At 43.9% G+C, this 18008-nt stretch overlaps 1 protein-coding gene across 1 annotated transcript; it reads right to left on the bottom strand.

Annotated features, from left to right (window-relative positions):
• Positions 1–4322: 4322 nt before the first annotated feature.
• On the bottom strand, positions 4323–17298 carry ZNF395 (zinc finger protein 395). Its single transcript, XM_007938726.2, has 9 exons — positions 17047–17298; positions 15720–15952; positions 13371–13480; positions 9468–9703; positions 8684–8784; positions 7538–7856; positions 5742–5834; positions 4733–4836; positions 4323–4434 (listed from the first exon to the last, which is right to left on the bottom strand). The coding sequence occupies exons 1-9, from the start codon at positions 17296–17298 to the stop codon at positions 4323–4325; spliced, it is 1560 nt and encodes a 519-aa protein (XP_007936917.1).
• Positions 17299–18008: the final 710 nt, after the last annotated feature.

Genomic DNA, 18008 nt, shown 5'->3' with positions numbered 1-18008 from the left:
GCTTCACTTTCTTCAAGTTCAGCAACTGAAACTGCATAATGCAGTCCCAGAATAGCAAGGGTGGTTGTTGTGTGTTGTTGATTCCACTCACAGTGACACTATATGGCAGAGTACAACTGCCACATAGCATTTCCCAGGCTATACACTTTAGAAGAGATCACGGGATCTTTTATCATGCAGAGCCACTGATGGGTTTGAACCATCAATCTTTTGGTTAGCAGACAAGCACTTAACCACCAAGGCTCCCTGCAGCAAGGATGGGATGATGCTTTCTGCTTCCACTATCCTTCCCACCCAGGCCAGCTTTTAATTAGACATCTAGGCCGTCATGATACACGTAATGGATGTTTTCAGAAGTGGAACAGCGAGTGAACCATGTTTTCCCTGAGTTTAGAACCCATCCTGTAAGTAGAATGTGACTTCTTTTCTCCTAAGTCTTATACTGGGCCACTCCCCAGGAGACTAAGTAACGTGGTCAAGAATATGCTCCCCATCGTCAATAAAAGCATTATAGAAAACAGTTACTGCCTAGATTAGAATTCTAGTGCCATTATTCCCTAGTGCATGACCTAGCAAGTCACTTAACCCAGCCTCCTCGCCTACAAAATGGGAATGAGAATAGTAACTTCCTCACAGGCTATGTGGAGGATTGATTTCAGGTAATCTATGTAAGCACTTGGCTTAATATCTGGTAAACTGTTACCTACTGATACTATAAGCAAATGGATATGTATGCTTTGCCAACTATATGACATGATTATCATTTGCTTGCCACCAAAGACAATGATCACCTTATTTTCTGTAGGGGGAGGGGGTAGAGGGACAGGCAAAAATTAAATCAGACAATGTACCATTTTATTCTTTATAAAATATATTTCATATTGCTGCTGTAAAAACATTACATTTCACATTTTTTTAAAAAAATTTTTAACAGTAAAAATAATACTTGGAAGACAGCTGGGGAAAGGCGCCAATAAGACAAATTCACAGATGGGATTTATCTCCCTCTTCTCTTTTTGCCCTTAGTAAAGTCAGAACCTGAGATGACCAATCAGAAAGTAACAGGACCGATTTCTTCAAACAAACCAGAGCGTCCATATCCAAATTAATATTGTCCTTCAAGCAGTCACCTTGGGAAGCTATAAGCTTACTACAACAATATGGCCATTACTCAAAATACTCTCTAAAATTACAAAATTGCTTTGAGAGCTGGTTTAAAAGCCATATAAATAAATCCTGCAATTTTACTTGATAGCCAGCCCTTTTGCTTTGCACCTAAGATCTCACTACCTTCCTTGACCACAGACGTGATTCACTAGACTTGTGATTTACCACCGTTAAGGCTATTCAAAAGCACCACAGACTCCAAAGTCCAAGAACTATTTTGGATAAGGGTGACATCACTGGAATAAATGTACAGTTTCCCAAGGTAACTGCTTTGAAAATCAGTCCTGTTAGTTTCCAAAGCACACCTCTGGCATCTTCTCTCAATCGATTCTGCTGTCTGGCTGGGCTGGGAAGGAGGAAGATAACAGAGATGAAGAAAACAGGCATGATCACTTGATCAATTCACAAACCACCCCCACCCCACCCCCAAGAAGAACAAATGGGGCAACCCCCTAGGACAGACCACATGTCAAGAACCAACACAACAGCAACAAGACAGAGGAGCGAGCAGAGGGAGAGGCAGAAGACACAAGACCAGCAAAATGGAACAGGAGCAAATGCGGACAGGGAAGGCTGCATCCAAAAATAAAAGGGGTGGGGGGAGGGAATAAAACTCAGTTTTTAAATTGTGCCATCAATATATTCTTTTATAGTCCTTTCCTGTCCTGTGTACCAATGATATGAGAAGCCTACCTGACTTAGAGAAAATCTTCATATCCAGTTATACCTACACAGTCCAAACTGAGGAGATGGAAATTAAAGCAGCTTTTCAAAAGAAGAGACTCAGCAAGAGCTCTGATTAAGAAAACTGCCTAGAAGAGAAGGGATGATCGTCCCGTGCTGAGTTACCACTTCGCAAAATGCTCCCTCCCCTCACCAGTAAGATCTGAAGGTGAACATGGGGAGTGAAGAGATCAGGAAAAGTAGCAGCCTGATGTTAGCTTTTAATTCTCAATGAAGCAGAAGTGAAAAGAGGAAGAACCCTGGACCATAACTTGCTGGTCTAGTTTCTAGCTTTACCCAAGAGTCAGAATTCCATGTAAATTTTTTAACTAAGTTATAAAAATATACTCCATCACCACCAAAGACACCCATGCATAAGTGTGCCTTTCCCTCTATCACCAAACCCAGGCCACTATCATCCTTCACAACATCACACCAATATTCTTAGTTTTGCAGGGTTTAAAAAAAAAAAAAAAACAAAAAACTACTAAACGTGTCTTGGATTGAAAAGTATATTGTATTTCCCATAGGAAGTCAGCTGAAGGAGCTTCAGTAGCCAGGTATTTTCATCTGGGACCAATAGGAGAGTCTCAATTAGAACCAAGGGGTGGACGCTGCTGGTCAGTCCCAGAAAAGGTGGGCTGGTGTAATTCCCTGAGCTCCTGACATCTGGGACACAAGTCCAGGATTCCTACCAAGACAGCTGGCATCAGTAGCCATGTCAAGCGGGCCCTGGGGAATTCTCTAACAAGTCACGCTTAGAAGAAAGGTCAGGCTTGAAAACAAAAACTTGCCCTGCTGTCAGGATCCATCTCACCCAGTCTTTATTAATCACTAGTTAGCATGGCAATAAATTCCCTAACTCCCTCCCCAACAGTATCTTTGCTTATTTACCTCACAAGCAATGCACCCCAGGTTCCCTTAAATTCTGTGGTGTCCAGAAACACTGAAGGCCTAAACTTCGGTGGCTGCAAATCCAACCCCATATCTTCTTCACATGATTGCCTCAGCTTGAATCTCACACACCCCTACCCCACTCCCCACCCCAAAACTCTCTTTAACCTCCACTATCCTGCCTTCAGTCAAGAGACGGTGCTCAGCAGACATCTGGGAAGGTTATAACCATCAAACTGACCCTCCACATCATGTTGACTAGAGAGCCCCACTGGTCAAAAAATCCAAAACTCTCTGGCCTTAACTGAAGAGCCTTGGGCTCCTCTTCACCTTAGGAAGAAGATCAGATCCTTCCTAAAGGAGCAAGTTGGCTAATGGAACCACTGGCGACCTGTCAGCTCCTCTCCATCATGGGAGCCAGCTGTCACTTGCCTTCCTATCTGTTCCTTTCTCTCTCTCTCTCCCCTCCATGGCCATCCCTACCTGCAGCTTTGGGAGGGATAAAACATCCCCAGTGAAGAACCTGCCAGGGTCTCTGAAGGTCACCAAAGTAAGAGGGCACTTTAATAAAGTATCCAGAATAAAGACTTCAGAATAAACCATACAATAAAACAAAGTGTTTTAGAAGTATCATTTTCATAAATGGAGGAAAGAAACATCAAAAGGGAAATAACACCAGAGAGCTTCACAGATACTAAAACCCTCTAGTATTTCCTCAGAGAAATAGGAAAGAATGATTAAGGTAGTGTTTAACTGCCACATTTCAAAAAGTGAACTATCATTAGCCTTTTGGCTCAGCTACTTTGGGACAGTCTTTAAAAACTTATTAGTCTGGGCTTTGAGAAGAAGCCATATAATATTTGTTGGGAGGAAGCCCAACATCTGAGGGAACCCAGATTCAAACAGTTGCCACCAAGAAAGGGTTTCCCTTTATACTTCCACAGAAGCAGCTTGGTGAGAAGGACAAGAGCTCCTTTCTCCAGATTCAGACAGAGAAGAGGAAATGGCACCTTGGAAAAGTGCAGATACTCACTCTTCCCACCCCCATCTGTGATGGGTCCTGCTCTCTTGAGTGAACAGCTAGAAACTTTTTTTTTTAAAGGAAAGTAAATTCACCTTGCTCACAGTCCCTTTTGGATGAGTTGAAAAACAAAAAATTCACCAACTCAGCAAGAAACAGAATGAGCTGATCCTTCTTTTGATACGTACAAACTAATACCCTAGAGCAACAAGGTGTGGGAAAGGGAGGGTAATTAATTCTTTGGTCTCTGGTTCACTGTAGAATACCCTTGGTAAGTTTTGGCTCTTCTCTTTTAGGGGAAACAAATATTTTGTTTCTTTTTTAAAAAGTAAAATGTTCCCACATGGGGAAAAAAAATGTTTTAAGTGTTAAACCTTGGCCAATTGAGCCCAAACTCCACATTTTCACTTTTATCTTTCAGGTTTCTGCTGAGGGCTTCTTGTGACACATGTGTCTTTCTGTCATCCGGCTGCAGGTCAGGGCCAGAAAGAAAAGAGGATAAGCCGGTTGGACAGGTTCAATCCAGGAATCGCTGGCAGGCCTTCTTCCACCGGCAGGCTGTGCACCACTGGTCTCGATGCTCGATGCCGTACACCTTGCGGCACTTCTTAGCTTCCCCACGGGCTTTCCTGCCAAGACAGAGTAATGAGAACATGGAGTCACACACTGGTGGTTAGACCTGGAGAGCAGCCAATTGAGGCTAAGCAAACACTCGGAGACTGGAATGGGTGGCTCAGAACTGAAGCCAACAGGACCAGAGGGCAGGAGGCCAGAGGCACAGAAAGCCGTCCAGTATGTTCTCCATCTGGACTGTCCTCTCTGTACTAACTCTAGTGATGATGGTCTGGAGGACTCAAGAGTGCCCACTGCCAGTGGAGATGGTGGGGACAGAAACCAGAAAGGAAGGCAAGATGTCAGACATCTCACCTGGTGCTGCTCTGAGCCCGTGGTGGAGAAGTGATAAGCAGGTGAGATTTCACTGCTGGTGGTGGATGCTGGGGCTCGCTGAAGCTTAGCGACCGGCTCCGGACCTAGGCACAGGGAGAGGGGCCATAAAGTTCAGGCAACGAGCATGAAAGTAGTCAAGAGACATGAGAGAAGCACTCCTACAGCCTAATCAGCAACACTGATGGAGCCCCTTTAAGCACTGGTCCCTAGGTCATGCACTGATATGCAGGCAATGATGCCTTCTCAGAAAGGGTATTCCAGGTAGAGGTGACTGCTCTGTAACAGGGGCCAGGGAATGGAGGTGAGGTTGAAGAGTGAGATGCAAGCCTTTAAGGCTAAAGACTGAGTGGGCCCAAGGGCAGAGACCAAGGGCAGCCACTTGTGGGCCATTCAGTGGGCTGCTTCTTACAGGAGATTTAGACAGTTAAACCATCTATAAAACAAAGGGGACGGATTCCACTGGTTCAATGGCACCTTCTAGCACTTATGTTTTGCAATGTGCGATAATCTTCCTGTAGATATTTAGACTAGAAGTCACTATGTGCCGTTAAAAATGACTTGTAGTTTATTCAGTTTAAGGACAAGCAGCTAAGGGATTGGTCCATGTGGCCATGAAGATTTCTGACCCATTCTGCATATCTATCTTCTTCATTTCTTCCCACCTTCTTCTACTTCTTTTCTGACTATCCTATAGAGAATTCTCTCCCCTCCTCTCTAAACAAAAATAATAATTGGCACCCACAGACAATGGGCTTGGGGATTTATTTATTTGTTTATTTATTTTTAGCAATAAACCTGCTTCATTTCCATACTATAAGCACCCTTCTTCCACTTTCTAAGGGAGCCTATGACCAGCTGGGGATGGCTATGGAAGCGGGAGAGTGGATTAAGATCTTTGAGAAGTTTAGGGGCTAGAGGCCTCCAGCACTAGGTGTGAAAGAGCCCTAGGCTTATACCAGAGCTCCAGGAAGTGCTGAGGGTCACTCACCGGAGAGAGGGAGGAGGCACTGGAGGGGGCAGCAGCCCAGCTAATACTGGTGTAGATATGTGGAGACACAGGGATCTGAAAGGATGGCAGAGCCTGTAGAGACAAGAGAGTGTCAGTCAAGGTTCCATCTCAGAAAGCTTTTGAAGTCTAGTAATCATCCCTGCGCTTCACCTTCTGTAGGAGGTACATCTTTGTGTCTGTGAGGTGACCAGAAATACTGGGATATAAGAGATGTATCTTCCCAAGAGAAATACCAGAGTTTCCAAATGCTTGATGTCATCTCCTTACCCCAAAGCTCCAATCTTCTGGAATTTTTAGTAATTGCTCTCAGAGTTGGCTGACATGCCAGCCTCATGACTTAATCATCACAAGGATTAAAAGCTCAGTTTGATCACCTACCAAGAACATGCATGCTATAGGCAGTTCCAAAAGTCTAAGAGCCTTTTAAGCATGGGTGGCACTGCTGGAATAAGTGTACGGCATCCCCAGTCAACTTCTTGGAAATAGACAAGACTCACATGGATGCACACGTTTAGGTCTGTTTGTAAAAACATTAGCTACACTCTCAGTGTCAGCCACAGCTGCCGGAGGGGCCACCTGAAGTTAGACAAACCTGAAAAAGCTAAGTAGCAACTCATCCTTATCAGGATTTTTAAAAAGCTTTGTTACTGAAAGCATAGCTTTTTAATGACTAACTTGCAGATCAGCCCAGGGTCTGATAAAGATTTGAAGAAAAACTGGCACATAGCAGTTGCACACTGAGCACCTACAGTGTACAGTGAAGACCACCATAAGCGTTACCTCCTCATAACCACTTTCCAACCACACAGGCTTGGAACCAGGAAGGTTTGTTGCTTCCTGGACCCACACTTTGCTTGCACCTCCAGTAAAGGAACTTTGGACTGTTTATTACAATTTGAGGATTCTATTATATTTAATTATTTTATTTATTATAATTAATCAGAGTTATATATTCATTTCTCTCCCCAGCTAAACCACACACACTTAGAAGGGCAGGAATGATGTCTCATTTTAATATCTGGAAAGCTTAGACCAATCCCTGAGACAGTGTAGATATTCAAAAAAATGCCTGCTGCATTGTTAATGTAACACAATACCAGGAACTAGAGATTTGTTCTGGGAACCCTACTCCACTATTCCATCCCTTTTCACAAACAGTGATGTAATAATTCTCCAGCCCAAATAAATTAACCTGGTTACTAAGGGATTCAGCTAGATGTTTTGTCACCACTTGTGACAGGTACTTTTTTTTTTTAGCTTAAAAAACAAATTTATTTTCTCAATGTTTGCTGTTATGTGCTGTGCAGTCAGACCTGACTCACAGAGATCCCTCCTTGGGTTTCCAAGGCAGAATCACTGCGGAAGTAGATTGCCCAACCTTCCTTCCGAGCAATGGCTGGTGGGTTTGAACCACCAGCCTTCTGGTTCGCAGTCAAGTGCCTTAAGTACTATGCTACCAGAGCTCCTTCTCAATGTTTAGCAAGCTAAAAGTTCAAATCGAGGGTGCCAGCTCTAGAGGTAGGGCTTTCTCTCTGTTGATTCCAGAGGAAGGTCCTTGTCTTTCTGAGACAGCTACCAATTTAAAACTCTGGAATTTCCATTATCTGAACATGCAATGATCTTCCTTTTCCTTCTTTGTATAAGTAAAAGATAAGCAATCTGGGCTGAAGGGTTCAGCTTTCAGCTAGCATTGTCAGTGGTCTCTGATAAGGCTGGCCAGTCCCAAGTCAGACACTGAATGCCTTCACAGCTCCCAGAGTGCTCTAGTCCTGTACCTGGTATGCATGGTCAGCCTGAATGTGCCAGAAGGAACCAGGAGCTGACTTGCTGAGAGCATCAGAGGGCAGGTAAGACTCTAAGCCAGGGTGTTCTGGGCCTGAGGACTGGGTTTTGGGAGGAGGTGGCGGAAGAATGGCAAGAGGTGTGCTGGTCACACTCGGGATGGGAGCTGGTTCAGCTGTGGGGGTCCCAGGGGCAGGGGTGCTGGCAGCAGCAGCAGCAGCAGCAGCAGCAGCAGCAGATTCTTCCTTCATCTGCACCTCTGTGTAGTAGAAATCCTCCTCCCGCTTGAACTGGTCAGAGTCCACAGTATCCCTGTTTGGAAGGAGATATGGCCATGATTAGATGCAAGTTGACTCAGTTCAAAAACAGGTGAACCCAAGGTGTTCAGAGCCACCAGCAAGTCTGGGAAGGCGCCCAAGAGAACACCCAGGAACCCGTCTCCTGATGTGGTATCACCAGGGGATTAGGCAAGGGCAATTGTTTTTCCTAGCACCTAAAGCTTCTGTTCTCACAGAACATGTGGAAACCTCTCCTCCCACAGGAGTCATCAACTCTGAGCTAGGCCACAAGTCCTCCCTGGGCTCCACCTACTTGTGGTCAAACTCTTTCCTCAAGGGCTATGAGTCAGTTCCTCTGTTATGAACAGCCATGAGGCTCAGCCCCAGCTCTGCATAGAAATAAGACCCTTGGTCCAGAAGGCCAATGCTAATACAGCTCTGGCTCCCCACTTCCCAGAATGTGGCCTCTATACTTACTGTAACAGGGTATCACGAGTAACTGAACCAAAGTACCCTACTTCTACTTCTAAACTGAAACCAGGTATCTTGCTTCCTATAGTGAGGCAAGAAGACTCATCCCTAAGATGAACAGAGCTCCCTTCCCATCAACAGCAAATTCAGTGTCATCATCTGAGGTGATAGGAAGGTCCTTCCTTCCTAGCTAAGATATCTTTTCAACAGGCTATACTGCCAGGCACAGGGACAGGGATAAACCCCTGACAGAGAGAGGAAGGGAGAAATGTGGCATTCTAAGCAAATGCTTTTCTGGAAAGCATTCTGGGCTATGGGTCACAAGAAATTAGCAGGGTGGAGGAACTCCTGAATGGTACCACAGGCAAAGATGGGGGGCTCCATACCTACCCCAGATGGAGGGCTTTGACATGTCGTTTGATGCCCACAATTGAGCGTAGAACTTTGCCACAGTTTGGCCACAGGCACTTGTACATCACCTTCAGAGAGTTCTAGGAGAAAAGGCAGACTAGGTGATTAGGATATGTTCTTCTCCCTCATCTCTCTCTCATCCTAATCCAGTGGAGACTTCACCTTCAGTTGGCTACTACCCTCTGCCTTCTGGAAGAACCCAACAAAAGAGGAACTCCCTTTTAAGGAAGGAGTTCTGGAACCAAAGGAATTGACAACCAGGAACCAGAGACTCTGGACCCAAGAAATGGTCCTAATGGCAAACAGCAGGGTTTGCTGCCATGAAAACGACCTCAACAGACTTCTCATGCATAAGCCTCTGCACCAATGCAGGAAAGATGGCAGGGACTGGGGTAGAGGTTCAAAACAAAACAGAACTACATTCATGAAAAGGAGTAGGCTCCTGGGAATATCATGAAGTAACAGAAGCAGCAGAAGAAAACAAAATTAGGTGGAACCTGGGAATATCTAAAGGAACTCTGGTGGCATAGTGGGCTGCTAACCAGAAGATCAGAGGTTCAACTCCACCAGCTGCTCTGTTGAAGGAAGACACGGCAATCTGTTTCCATAAACATTTACAGCATTGGAAACCCAATGGGGGTTGCTATGAGTCAGGATCAACTCAATGACAGGTTTGGGAACATCTGTCCCTGCTCCCAGCTGCTGCCTAAACATTAACTCCACCAGCCCCAGCTCATACTCACACTCCCACTATACCATGTACCTTTCTTTTGCGTGGAGCTGGTTCATCCAACAGGAAAGGGTCAGGATCTGTTTCAAATCCATTATCGGTTTGAGGGGAACCAAAGGCATCCCCCAAATACTTGGGGCTGGCCTGGGGGTGGGGGGGTGAGGGGGTGGAAATGCCACTGCTCCCACTCCAGTGCCCACTGGTTGTGCTGCTCCCACTGTCAGACACATCACCGCTCTCCTTCCACAGGTCACAGGCTACGCGGGAAGCTGGTGGGAGAGAAGACAAGAAGATGCCCATGGGCTTGTATCTCAGCAGGCCTCTGGCACAGCCCTGTCTATGCCAGATTCCACACTGACAGCCCAAGTAGGGAGATCATGCATTCTGGTCTGTGAGCTTGGGCTCTGGAGGCCGACTCCTGGCTCTGGCTTTGCCGAAGGCTGCCACTCCGGGAGTAGTGAAGAAAATAACCTCCCCTCTGTGAGCTTCAGTAAAAACAGAGAGTGGGAAGGAGAAAAAAAGTTTTCCTGCCTTCTAGGGCTCCAACGGTGAGTGAGAACGAACACACACACACACACACACACACAGTGTGTCAAATACCACTTGGAAAGCTTTCCTTACAGCTACTCATCCTATTCAGAATGGAAAGGCTAAGTTAAAGCATCTTGACTAGCTTTTCTTGAAAAATGCCTTTCAATAATTTAAACCTCAGCAAGAACACTAAAACCTGTGAGTGGAAAGAAACCACTGGGCTCTTTCAACGATCAGGAGGGCATAGCATTTCCCAGCGCTAGCTGCAGCCCAGGTTGTTCCTATTTTTATTCAGAAGGACACATTTGGAGAAGACAACCTCTGAGAGTAATTCAGACTAATCGTAAAATGATTGGAGGATCTTATGCCTGATGTGGCCCTGAACGGACTGCCTTGCTCCCAGCAGTAAATAGGGAGGAGGTGGAGTGAGGTGTGTTAAGTTCTCAGTTTTTAAATTGCCTGTCTTCAGGTTGCTTTAGGCCCAACACAGACTCTTTCATTCCTAGGCCATAAATCTTGATTAATTTATATTATAGGAGAATCTGAAATGTTGATACACAGAAGTAGCAGGATAGGGGAAAAACTGTGAAGCATGAAGGCACTATGCCTCATGTCCCCCAAAACCCCAACTCCTACTACAGGCATTCTAAAGAGCCTCCTTATTCTGACTGTCAAAATTGCACACCACACCCTTTACAGCAATGATAAAATCCCCCTGCTATTCTCTCATCCTGCTCAATATTACAAACTGCTTATACGCTGACCTAGTCACCTAGAACAGACTGCCAGCTGTCCATGTTTTCAAGCCAGGGTCTCCTTAAATTTCTTATCCACCCAAACAGAATGGGATGGGATGCATGTAAATCTTCCCTTCCTAAATATCACTGTCAAGTCTCTAAGCTGTGGCTTTCCCTTTCTGGAAAGCCACAGATTACTATTACATCTACACAGGAGGGTTAAACCAGAGGACACAGAGACCAGTTGACAGGCCAGTAGGTTAACAGGTCAAGCCACACACATCCATTCAGGAAACTTAGCAGGGGTGAAGTGCTAGGCAGGGGAAAACTACATCTGGAGTGATCAGGACTGTAGGGATAAGGGGCAGGTCAGGCAGAGGCAAACCCTACAAAAACAGCAGGCATTCCCTTCAAAGGAACAGGGCTCAAATGGCTCAGACTTGAAAACTGGCACACAAACTAAGAAAAATGGAAAACAAAGCAAAACGTTAACATCATATGTTAATCTATAAATTATGAGTCATGTCTGACTTGACGGCACATAACAACAACAACTCTACCAATTATATGATAAAGATAAGTTACTCATAAGTCACTCTACTTATGAGACAGTAAGTTTTCCTAGAGGGCAAGGCCAATAGGTTAATATTCAATACCATGAAAATAAATTGCTCCACTGAAAATCTGAACACTGAGCGTTTACTGTGAACTTTTAAGAAATATGTATAATTTCCTGTGCTCTTACCTTCTCTACACACACACACAGCCATCCAAGTAATACAGAGACCAACGGGAATAGGTGGCTCACGTGCAATATCCACGTTCAGAGCAACATGTTTGTTGTTGTATATCCATCACACGTAGAGTATTTCTATCATTAGCTATTTATATATATAATTATAATTAGCTGCCAAGGAAGCCTATTGTGTGGTAAAGATGTAAACAACAAAACATTTCCCCATTCAACAATTTTTACATGTATAATTTAGTGACATTGATTACACCCATTGTGTTGTACAACCATCACCACTATCCTTTTCCAAATTATTCCATCACCATTAACAGAAACTCATTTCAATTTTTCGTATATGTGCTGCTGAAATGAGCACAAGGAAGCCTTAATTTTCCACTGACTTCAGCAATAAAATCAGAAATATATTGTAATGGAAAAAAATCTTTAGAAGTCAATTAAAAACTTTTTGTCAAGAAGCAACTTATCAGGATTATGTCATATTATCAGTGAAATGTGTGTATATTGGAACATGTGCCTGTGTGCATACCTATGTAATACATACTTACACACAACACACACTTCTGCTGGGAATTGAAGTCAATGATTTTCCTTCCCTTCCCTTTACGACACTCTCCTAGATCCTCACCCTGTGGACTAATCTCTGCAGCTCTCTTAAGTTCACAGAATTTCCTGAGAGCCTGAAGTTGATTCTTTTCCTCTCCTTTTTGCTTATATAATTCCAAGTGTTAAGAGAGCAAGCACACAACACCACACTTCACAACTAGATCCCACCATAGTGAAACCAACTTACTCTAGCAGCTTAGTCCTTGGGTGAAACAATAAAGAAGTGATTTATCGTGCCTTTAAACTTACTTCTATGTAGGGAGACTACTTATGAGGGATAATTATAAAGGCCACTCTTTCCTCCTGGCACGTGCCTAAAGCTAACCTCGTATGTTCCTACAAGCTCCTAAGTAACTTGCAATTCAGTCAGATCTCACTAATGAAAAAGTTATTCCTTGGGAGTAAGTTAGGCCAGCTCTATAATGAAATTAAAAAAACTTCAGGTGTACTACCAGTCCTGTCAAACTTCTAATATCTAGCAAACCCTTCCTTCAGTATTACTGATAATGTATTTTGAAGTCAAACTAGAAGAATTTTGTTTTACTTTACAAATTTGTTTTGAAGTAATACTACTAGTTTTTATTAAGCAATCAGATTTATTTTACACTGAAGCTAATTTATTTCAGGTCCTTGGTCTGTTTTGTTGTTGCATCACCAAGTCAATTCTGATTCACAGCAACCCTGTAACAGGCTTTTTGTATGATCTTTATATTTTCATATAAAGTAAAACTGCCTATCAGTTTTCCTAGGCTATAATCTTTATGGGAGCAGATCACCAGGTCTTCTCTCCCATGGAGCCACTGGAGGATTTGAACCACCAACTTTTTGGTTAGTGGCCAAATATTTAACCATTGAGCCACCAGGGCACCTTCCTTGGCCTGTAGGCCCTCATTAATTTACAAGGCTGAATCAGGCACTTGGAATGGGGCATGAATTTTCTGAGGCCACTAGGGGACCATTTAGTATATTTCCAATGTTTGTGAACTAAATATTCCTCTACTGGCCTTGTTCAGGTCCCCCACCAACGTGCCTCATTCACTTACTCCCATAGAAGAACTTACTCAAGTGGCCAGTGAGGCTCAGTCCTGTGCTCAATCATCTTCACAATGCACCAGGAAACTTCTCCCCACATGAGGAAACTGAGGAAAAAGAATGGAAGCATCTAACTAAATGTCATTCAGCAAGTTTGAGGTGGAAGTGAGAGACTCCTATTGCCAGGCTGGTGATTTCCACAATTAGCTGCCATATGCAGAACAAGTCAGTCCTGGGCATCTGCCACACCCAGAACCCACTGAGGCCCCACTTTCTCACCAGAAAAGTTGGCCTCGGCCCCAGGAGGACTCTGCACAATTGGGCTGCAGGACAGGGATGTCAGTACCATGGCTGCCATCATCTCATCCATTTCCACTGCATCTGACTTCCTGGATTCAAATGGAAGAGTGTGAAAGGTTACTTCCTGAAACAGCTAATTCATGACCATTGTAGAACTAGACGCTGCTTCTGGTTATTCTCACATGATAATTTTAGACTTCTAAACTGTCCCCTCCGAACCCCTATTCCAATCATCCCTAATATTTCATGAAAAACATTCATCCCAAATGATGTGCATTATGGTAATCAACCCCAGTGTAAGTAGGTCAGTCCCCATCCCACTGCTGACACCCTGAGGCAGCTCCATTCTCCCCTGACTTATCTTCCTAATTCTGTAGCTTAAAGTGGAGAATTTTATTTCAAGGAAAGAGAGAAGAGTCAAAACAATGAAATAAAGCACTGGGATAAAAGACACCCACTAGAATTTAAAATTATCTCTCTTTTTCCATCTTGTATTTAAATTCAATAGGGAACAATTATACTAACCAAGCTCTCCCTGCAGAAACATTCCAAGAGCTTCTGAATGTCAACAGAACCTATTACCATAAGCCAACACACAAATATACTAACATAAATCTCCCAATGTAAATTCTAATACTTTATACAGCAGAATTCTATACTTTATATGTAAATTTTCAAATCAATATAGTTATACTATTTGGAAGTAAAATTAGAGCCATTGCTAAGCTAATGCTATAGTGTTATGAAAACTTAGTCTAAAATGAACATCTATGTGGCTCGTCCAATTAAAAAAACTGTATTAAGTAATTCTTTTATAATTCAGGTCCAGTAACGTATGTGACTGAGTGTGAAGCAGCTAAATCAAGAGTACTAACAAAACATGGAGCTCTGGTGGTGTAGTGCCTAAGGCACTTGACTGCTAACCAGAAGGCTGGCAGTTCAAACCCACCAGCCACTCCTCGGAAGGAAGGTTGGGCAATCTACTTCCATAGCGATACTGCCTTGGAAACCCAAAGAGGGGCCGCTATGAGTCGGGTCCGACTCGACGGACATTTGTTGTTGTTACGTGCCGTCAAGTCATCTCCAACTCACAGCGACCCCTCCTTGGGTTTCCGAGGTGGTATCACTATGGAAGTTGCTGTTGTTATGTGCCGTCGAGTCATCTCTGACTCATAGCAACCCCTCCTTAGGTTTCCGAGGCAGTATCACTACAGAAGTAGATTGCCTGACCTTCCTTCCAAGGAGTGGCTAGTGGGTTTGAACCGCCAGCCTTCTGGTTAGCAGTCAAGTACCTTAGGCACTACACCACCAGAGCTCCCACAAAACATATTAACATCCTCTTTTTTGTATGAACTTTATATTGTCATTTTCATCAAATAGAAAGAAAAATTATTTGCCAGTACCCACTGAATACACAATCACAAATGTTGTTACTTTGGTCCCAAACCACTGGTTCTACTCTCACTGACAGGAACAACCACAAACAACATTAGGGACCATATCAGAGAGTGAGGTGGAACAGGCTTAACTGTTGCACATCTTGTATATTGTTGTTGTTGTCATGTATATCAGACAATCCGAATTGATAGGAGATGTTCTTCTTAAATCTTAAAAAGGCCAATGTGTTTAGGGTAAAGAATAGAAAAGTTAGGATGTATGTCCTCAGGGAAATGTTATATCATAAAATTCTTAAGCAAAATATACATTCTTCATTCATCATCTGTGGTTTTGAGTATATAAGCCAGGGGTCAGCAAACTATGGGCTGTGGGCCCAATCTGGCCTGCTCCCTATTTTTGTACAGCCTGCGAACCAAGAGTGGTTTTCTCATTTCAAACTGGTTCTTAAAAATCAGAAGAGTAATGCCATTTCTTGCCATATGACACATGGTAATTCTATGAAATTCAAATGTGAGTGTCCATAAATATAAAATTTTATTGGAACATGACCACACCCATTTGTTTTTGTACTATCTTTGATGGCTTTTGTATGACAGAGTTGAGTAGTTCCAACAGACTGTATGGTTCTTGATGCCTAAAATATTTATTACCTGGCCCATTCAGAAAGTTTCCTTCTCTGCCTCTTCTCATGGAAAACTAAGATCTGGATGTAGTATAAGCATGAACAGGGTAAAGAATAGCCCCTGACCAAACCAGAAATATCATTCTGGATGGTTACAGTCATTCTGGATTTTTAAAGGATTTAACCCTTTCTCTGTATCCCATTTGTTCCAGATTTTCACTAGATAACCTATGACTCCCACATTCCAGCCCTCCCTCACGAGATAGCCCACAACCTAACACCTCACATCAGCTTCTTCTCACACGAACCTTTTTGGGACGTCAATGTTCCTGGAGACGGGTCTGTAGGCCAGTGCCTGGGCTCCCTGCTCTGTGGGCAGTGCCTGGGGAACAGAGCCCTGCAGCTCTGCGAGCCACACCTCCTCCACTCTGCAGCAGATTTGTAATTTCTGGTCCAACAACCAGACGGTCACCTTATCCTCTGCCCAGCTGTGCTGCTCCACCAGTCCTAGACACTCTTGACCCCCATACCACACATAAACCTGGGAGGAAGAAAAACAGCAACAGTGGTCAGCACTTGGTAGTTCTTACCCCTAAAGGATTCCCATGGCACCCAACCTCCAGGAGTCAGAATCTGTCTACCACAAGCCGCCTCTCTGCCTCACTCATCTTTAATTCAGCTAGATGCTTCCAAGCACCTGCTTCCCATCTGAGCACCCACGCTAGCCAAACTGATCAATTCTTCCCAAAACAGGTCCTTACAAACTCTCTAGACAGGAGTCAGTGAACAGCTTCTAGGGATTTTATTCACATTTGAAATCTTTGTCCATTCCTCCTGATTTCGTGCCCTGCCTTGCCTTGTCCCTGAATATCTGCTGGTTCCCAGTTGCTGCCGTGAATTGCTCATACCCTATACTTCTCCCTTCAGAGAATACTGAGTCCACCTGGGACAAGTGGGTAGAAGGTGATGAGGTACGCTGACCTCTCTCAAAGGGCACCTGGACATTGGCAAGACACCCTGCATTGTGGGAAGAGAGGTCTGGAGGACACAAGCCTCAGGGAGGGGAGATAGAAAGTAGAGTATCTCTTGAGGAACCCTTGAGATGGCAATGAAGGAGAACCACACGATCTAATATCGGGGTAGATGATGATGACTGGGCCTGCCAGAAGGGGAGGAAAAAGGAAATCCTAATTGAATTCTGAATAAAGAAACATTTTCATCTCTTCAAAATATCTAAAGGTAATTCAAAAATGTAATCTTAGCTATCTAAGTCTGAGATTACTTCCCTTGTTTTGGAAAATGGCAAACTGAAGTAGAATAAGAGAAACGGACCTATGGCCATGCTTCAAACTGAGATTTTGAGTAGGCTAAAGCCCAGAACTGTAGATGTCAGGTCTTGCCAGCTTTCTCTCAAAATAACACTGTCATGAAGGGAGCCTTGAGGAGCTCTGAGCCTGCTAATGATGGCACCTTCTCTTGGGAAGCCCACCTGCCCAAGTGCCACATGGCTGGAAGGAAAAGGTCTGTGTTCAAAATGGAGCCCAAAGAGTTTCCCACCTGCCATGGGGGCAATCGAGGCCTTTCAGCCCCAGCCTGGGTAAAGCAGACACCAGTACACACTGGGTACCAACCTACCTTCTGCCCAGGCTGAAAAGCCACCTGCTGGAGGCCTGAGATACTAGGAATCTTGAGGATTTCCTTGGGTTGCTCCTGGAAGGAACTGTCCTTATAAGCGAGGAAGGGCTGTTGAGCTGCCCTCTCCAGCAGCTCCACTTGAGGTTCCAAGGGCTGGATGGTCCCTGATGGCCCATCTGAAGCAGTAGGTCCCAACACCCGGGCTCCCAGGAGGGATCGCTTACCAAGGCGCCGGGAAAGCACACTGGCCATCCTGCTGCCTTTCCTAGGAAGGCAAAGAGAACAGAGTACCCATTACCTGGAGGAATCTGCAAGCAGGGACATCCTTCAGCATTCAGTATGGTGCCTTACAAATAGCAGGAGCCAGTAAGCATCAGTTACATTAAAAGAAAAAAATCACTCATTAACTACCTCCCAGAGATATGTTAATCTTTTGCTGTACGGTGTTCCATCCTGTCTTCTATATATGTTATTACTATACGCTGATATTTCTACAAAAATGGGATCATTGGTAAACTGAGCTTTCATTTAATATATTGTGCAAGTTTTACTACATCATTAAATATTATTCTATAAAAACACTTTTAAAAGCCACACAGTATTTTCTTAGGTGGATGCATCACTGCTTATTTAACCAATCTCTTACTATTGTACCTTAAACTTGCATCCAATGTTTTGGTACTAAAACTGCTCTGCCTGCAGTGAATATCCTTTGAGCTAAACCTTAGCGCGCACGCACACACACACACACACACACAATCAATGACTGCCTCCTTAGCTTAAATTCCTGAATAAAATATTGCCAGGTCAAAGTATTTGTCTGACATACATAGATTCTTAAGGTACTGGAAGATCAGTTGTCTGCAAAGCTGCAAAGAACCACAGATATGAACCATGTCACTTGCCTTATTTTTATACATAAGGAAACTAAAGCTGAGAGCTTAAATGATTTGTTTGTGGTG

This window comes from Orycteropus afer, unplaced genomic scaffold (genome assembly GCF_000298275.1).
Source record: "Orycteropus afer afer isolate SDZICR_OR568_19922 unplaced genomic scaffold, OryAfe1.0 scaffold00053, whole genome shotgun sequence".
NCBI classification, from domain to species: domain Eukaryota; kingdom Metazoa; phylum Chordata; class Mammalia; order Tubulidentata; family Orycteropodidae; genus Orycteropus; species Orycteropus afer.
This window is presented reverse-complemented; position numbering and strand designations above follow the sequence as displayed.

Bases quoted from the DNA above. Each gene is read 5' to 3' on its own strand.
- ZNF395 (XM_007938726.2), bottom strand. From the start codon at position 17,298: ATGGCCAGTGTGCTTTCCCGGCGCCTTGGTAAGCGATCCCTCCTGGGA. The intron at 8,785-9,467 runs GTACATGGTATA...CTTTTCTCCTAG, and splicing joins CAGCTCCACGCAAAAGAAAG to AACTCTCTGAAGGTGATGTA. The intron at 4,837-5,741 runs GTGAGTGACCCT...CCCTGTGCCTAG, and splicing joins GTGCCTCCTCCCTCTCTCCG to GTCCGGAGCCGGTCGCTAAG.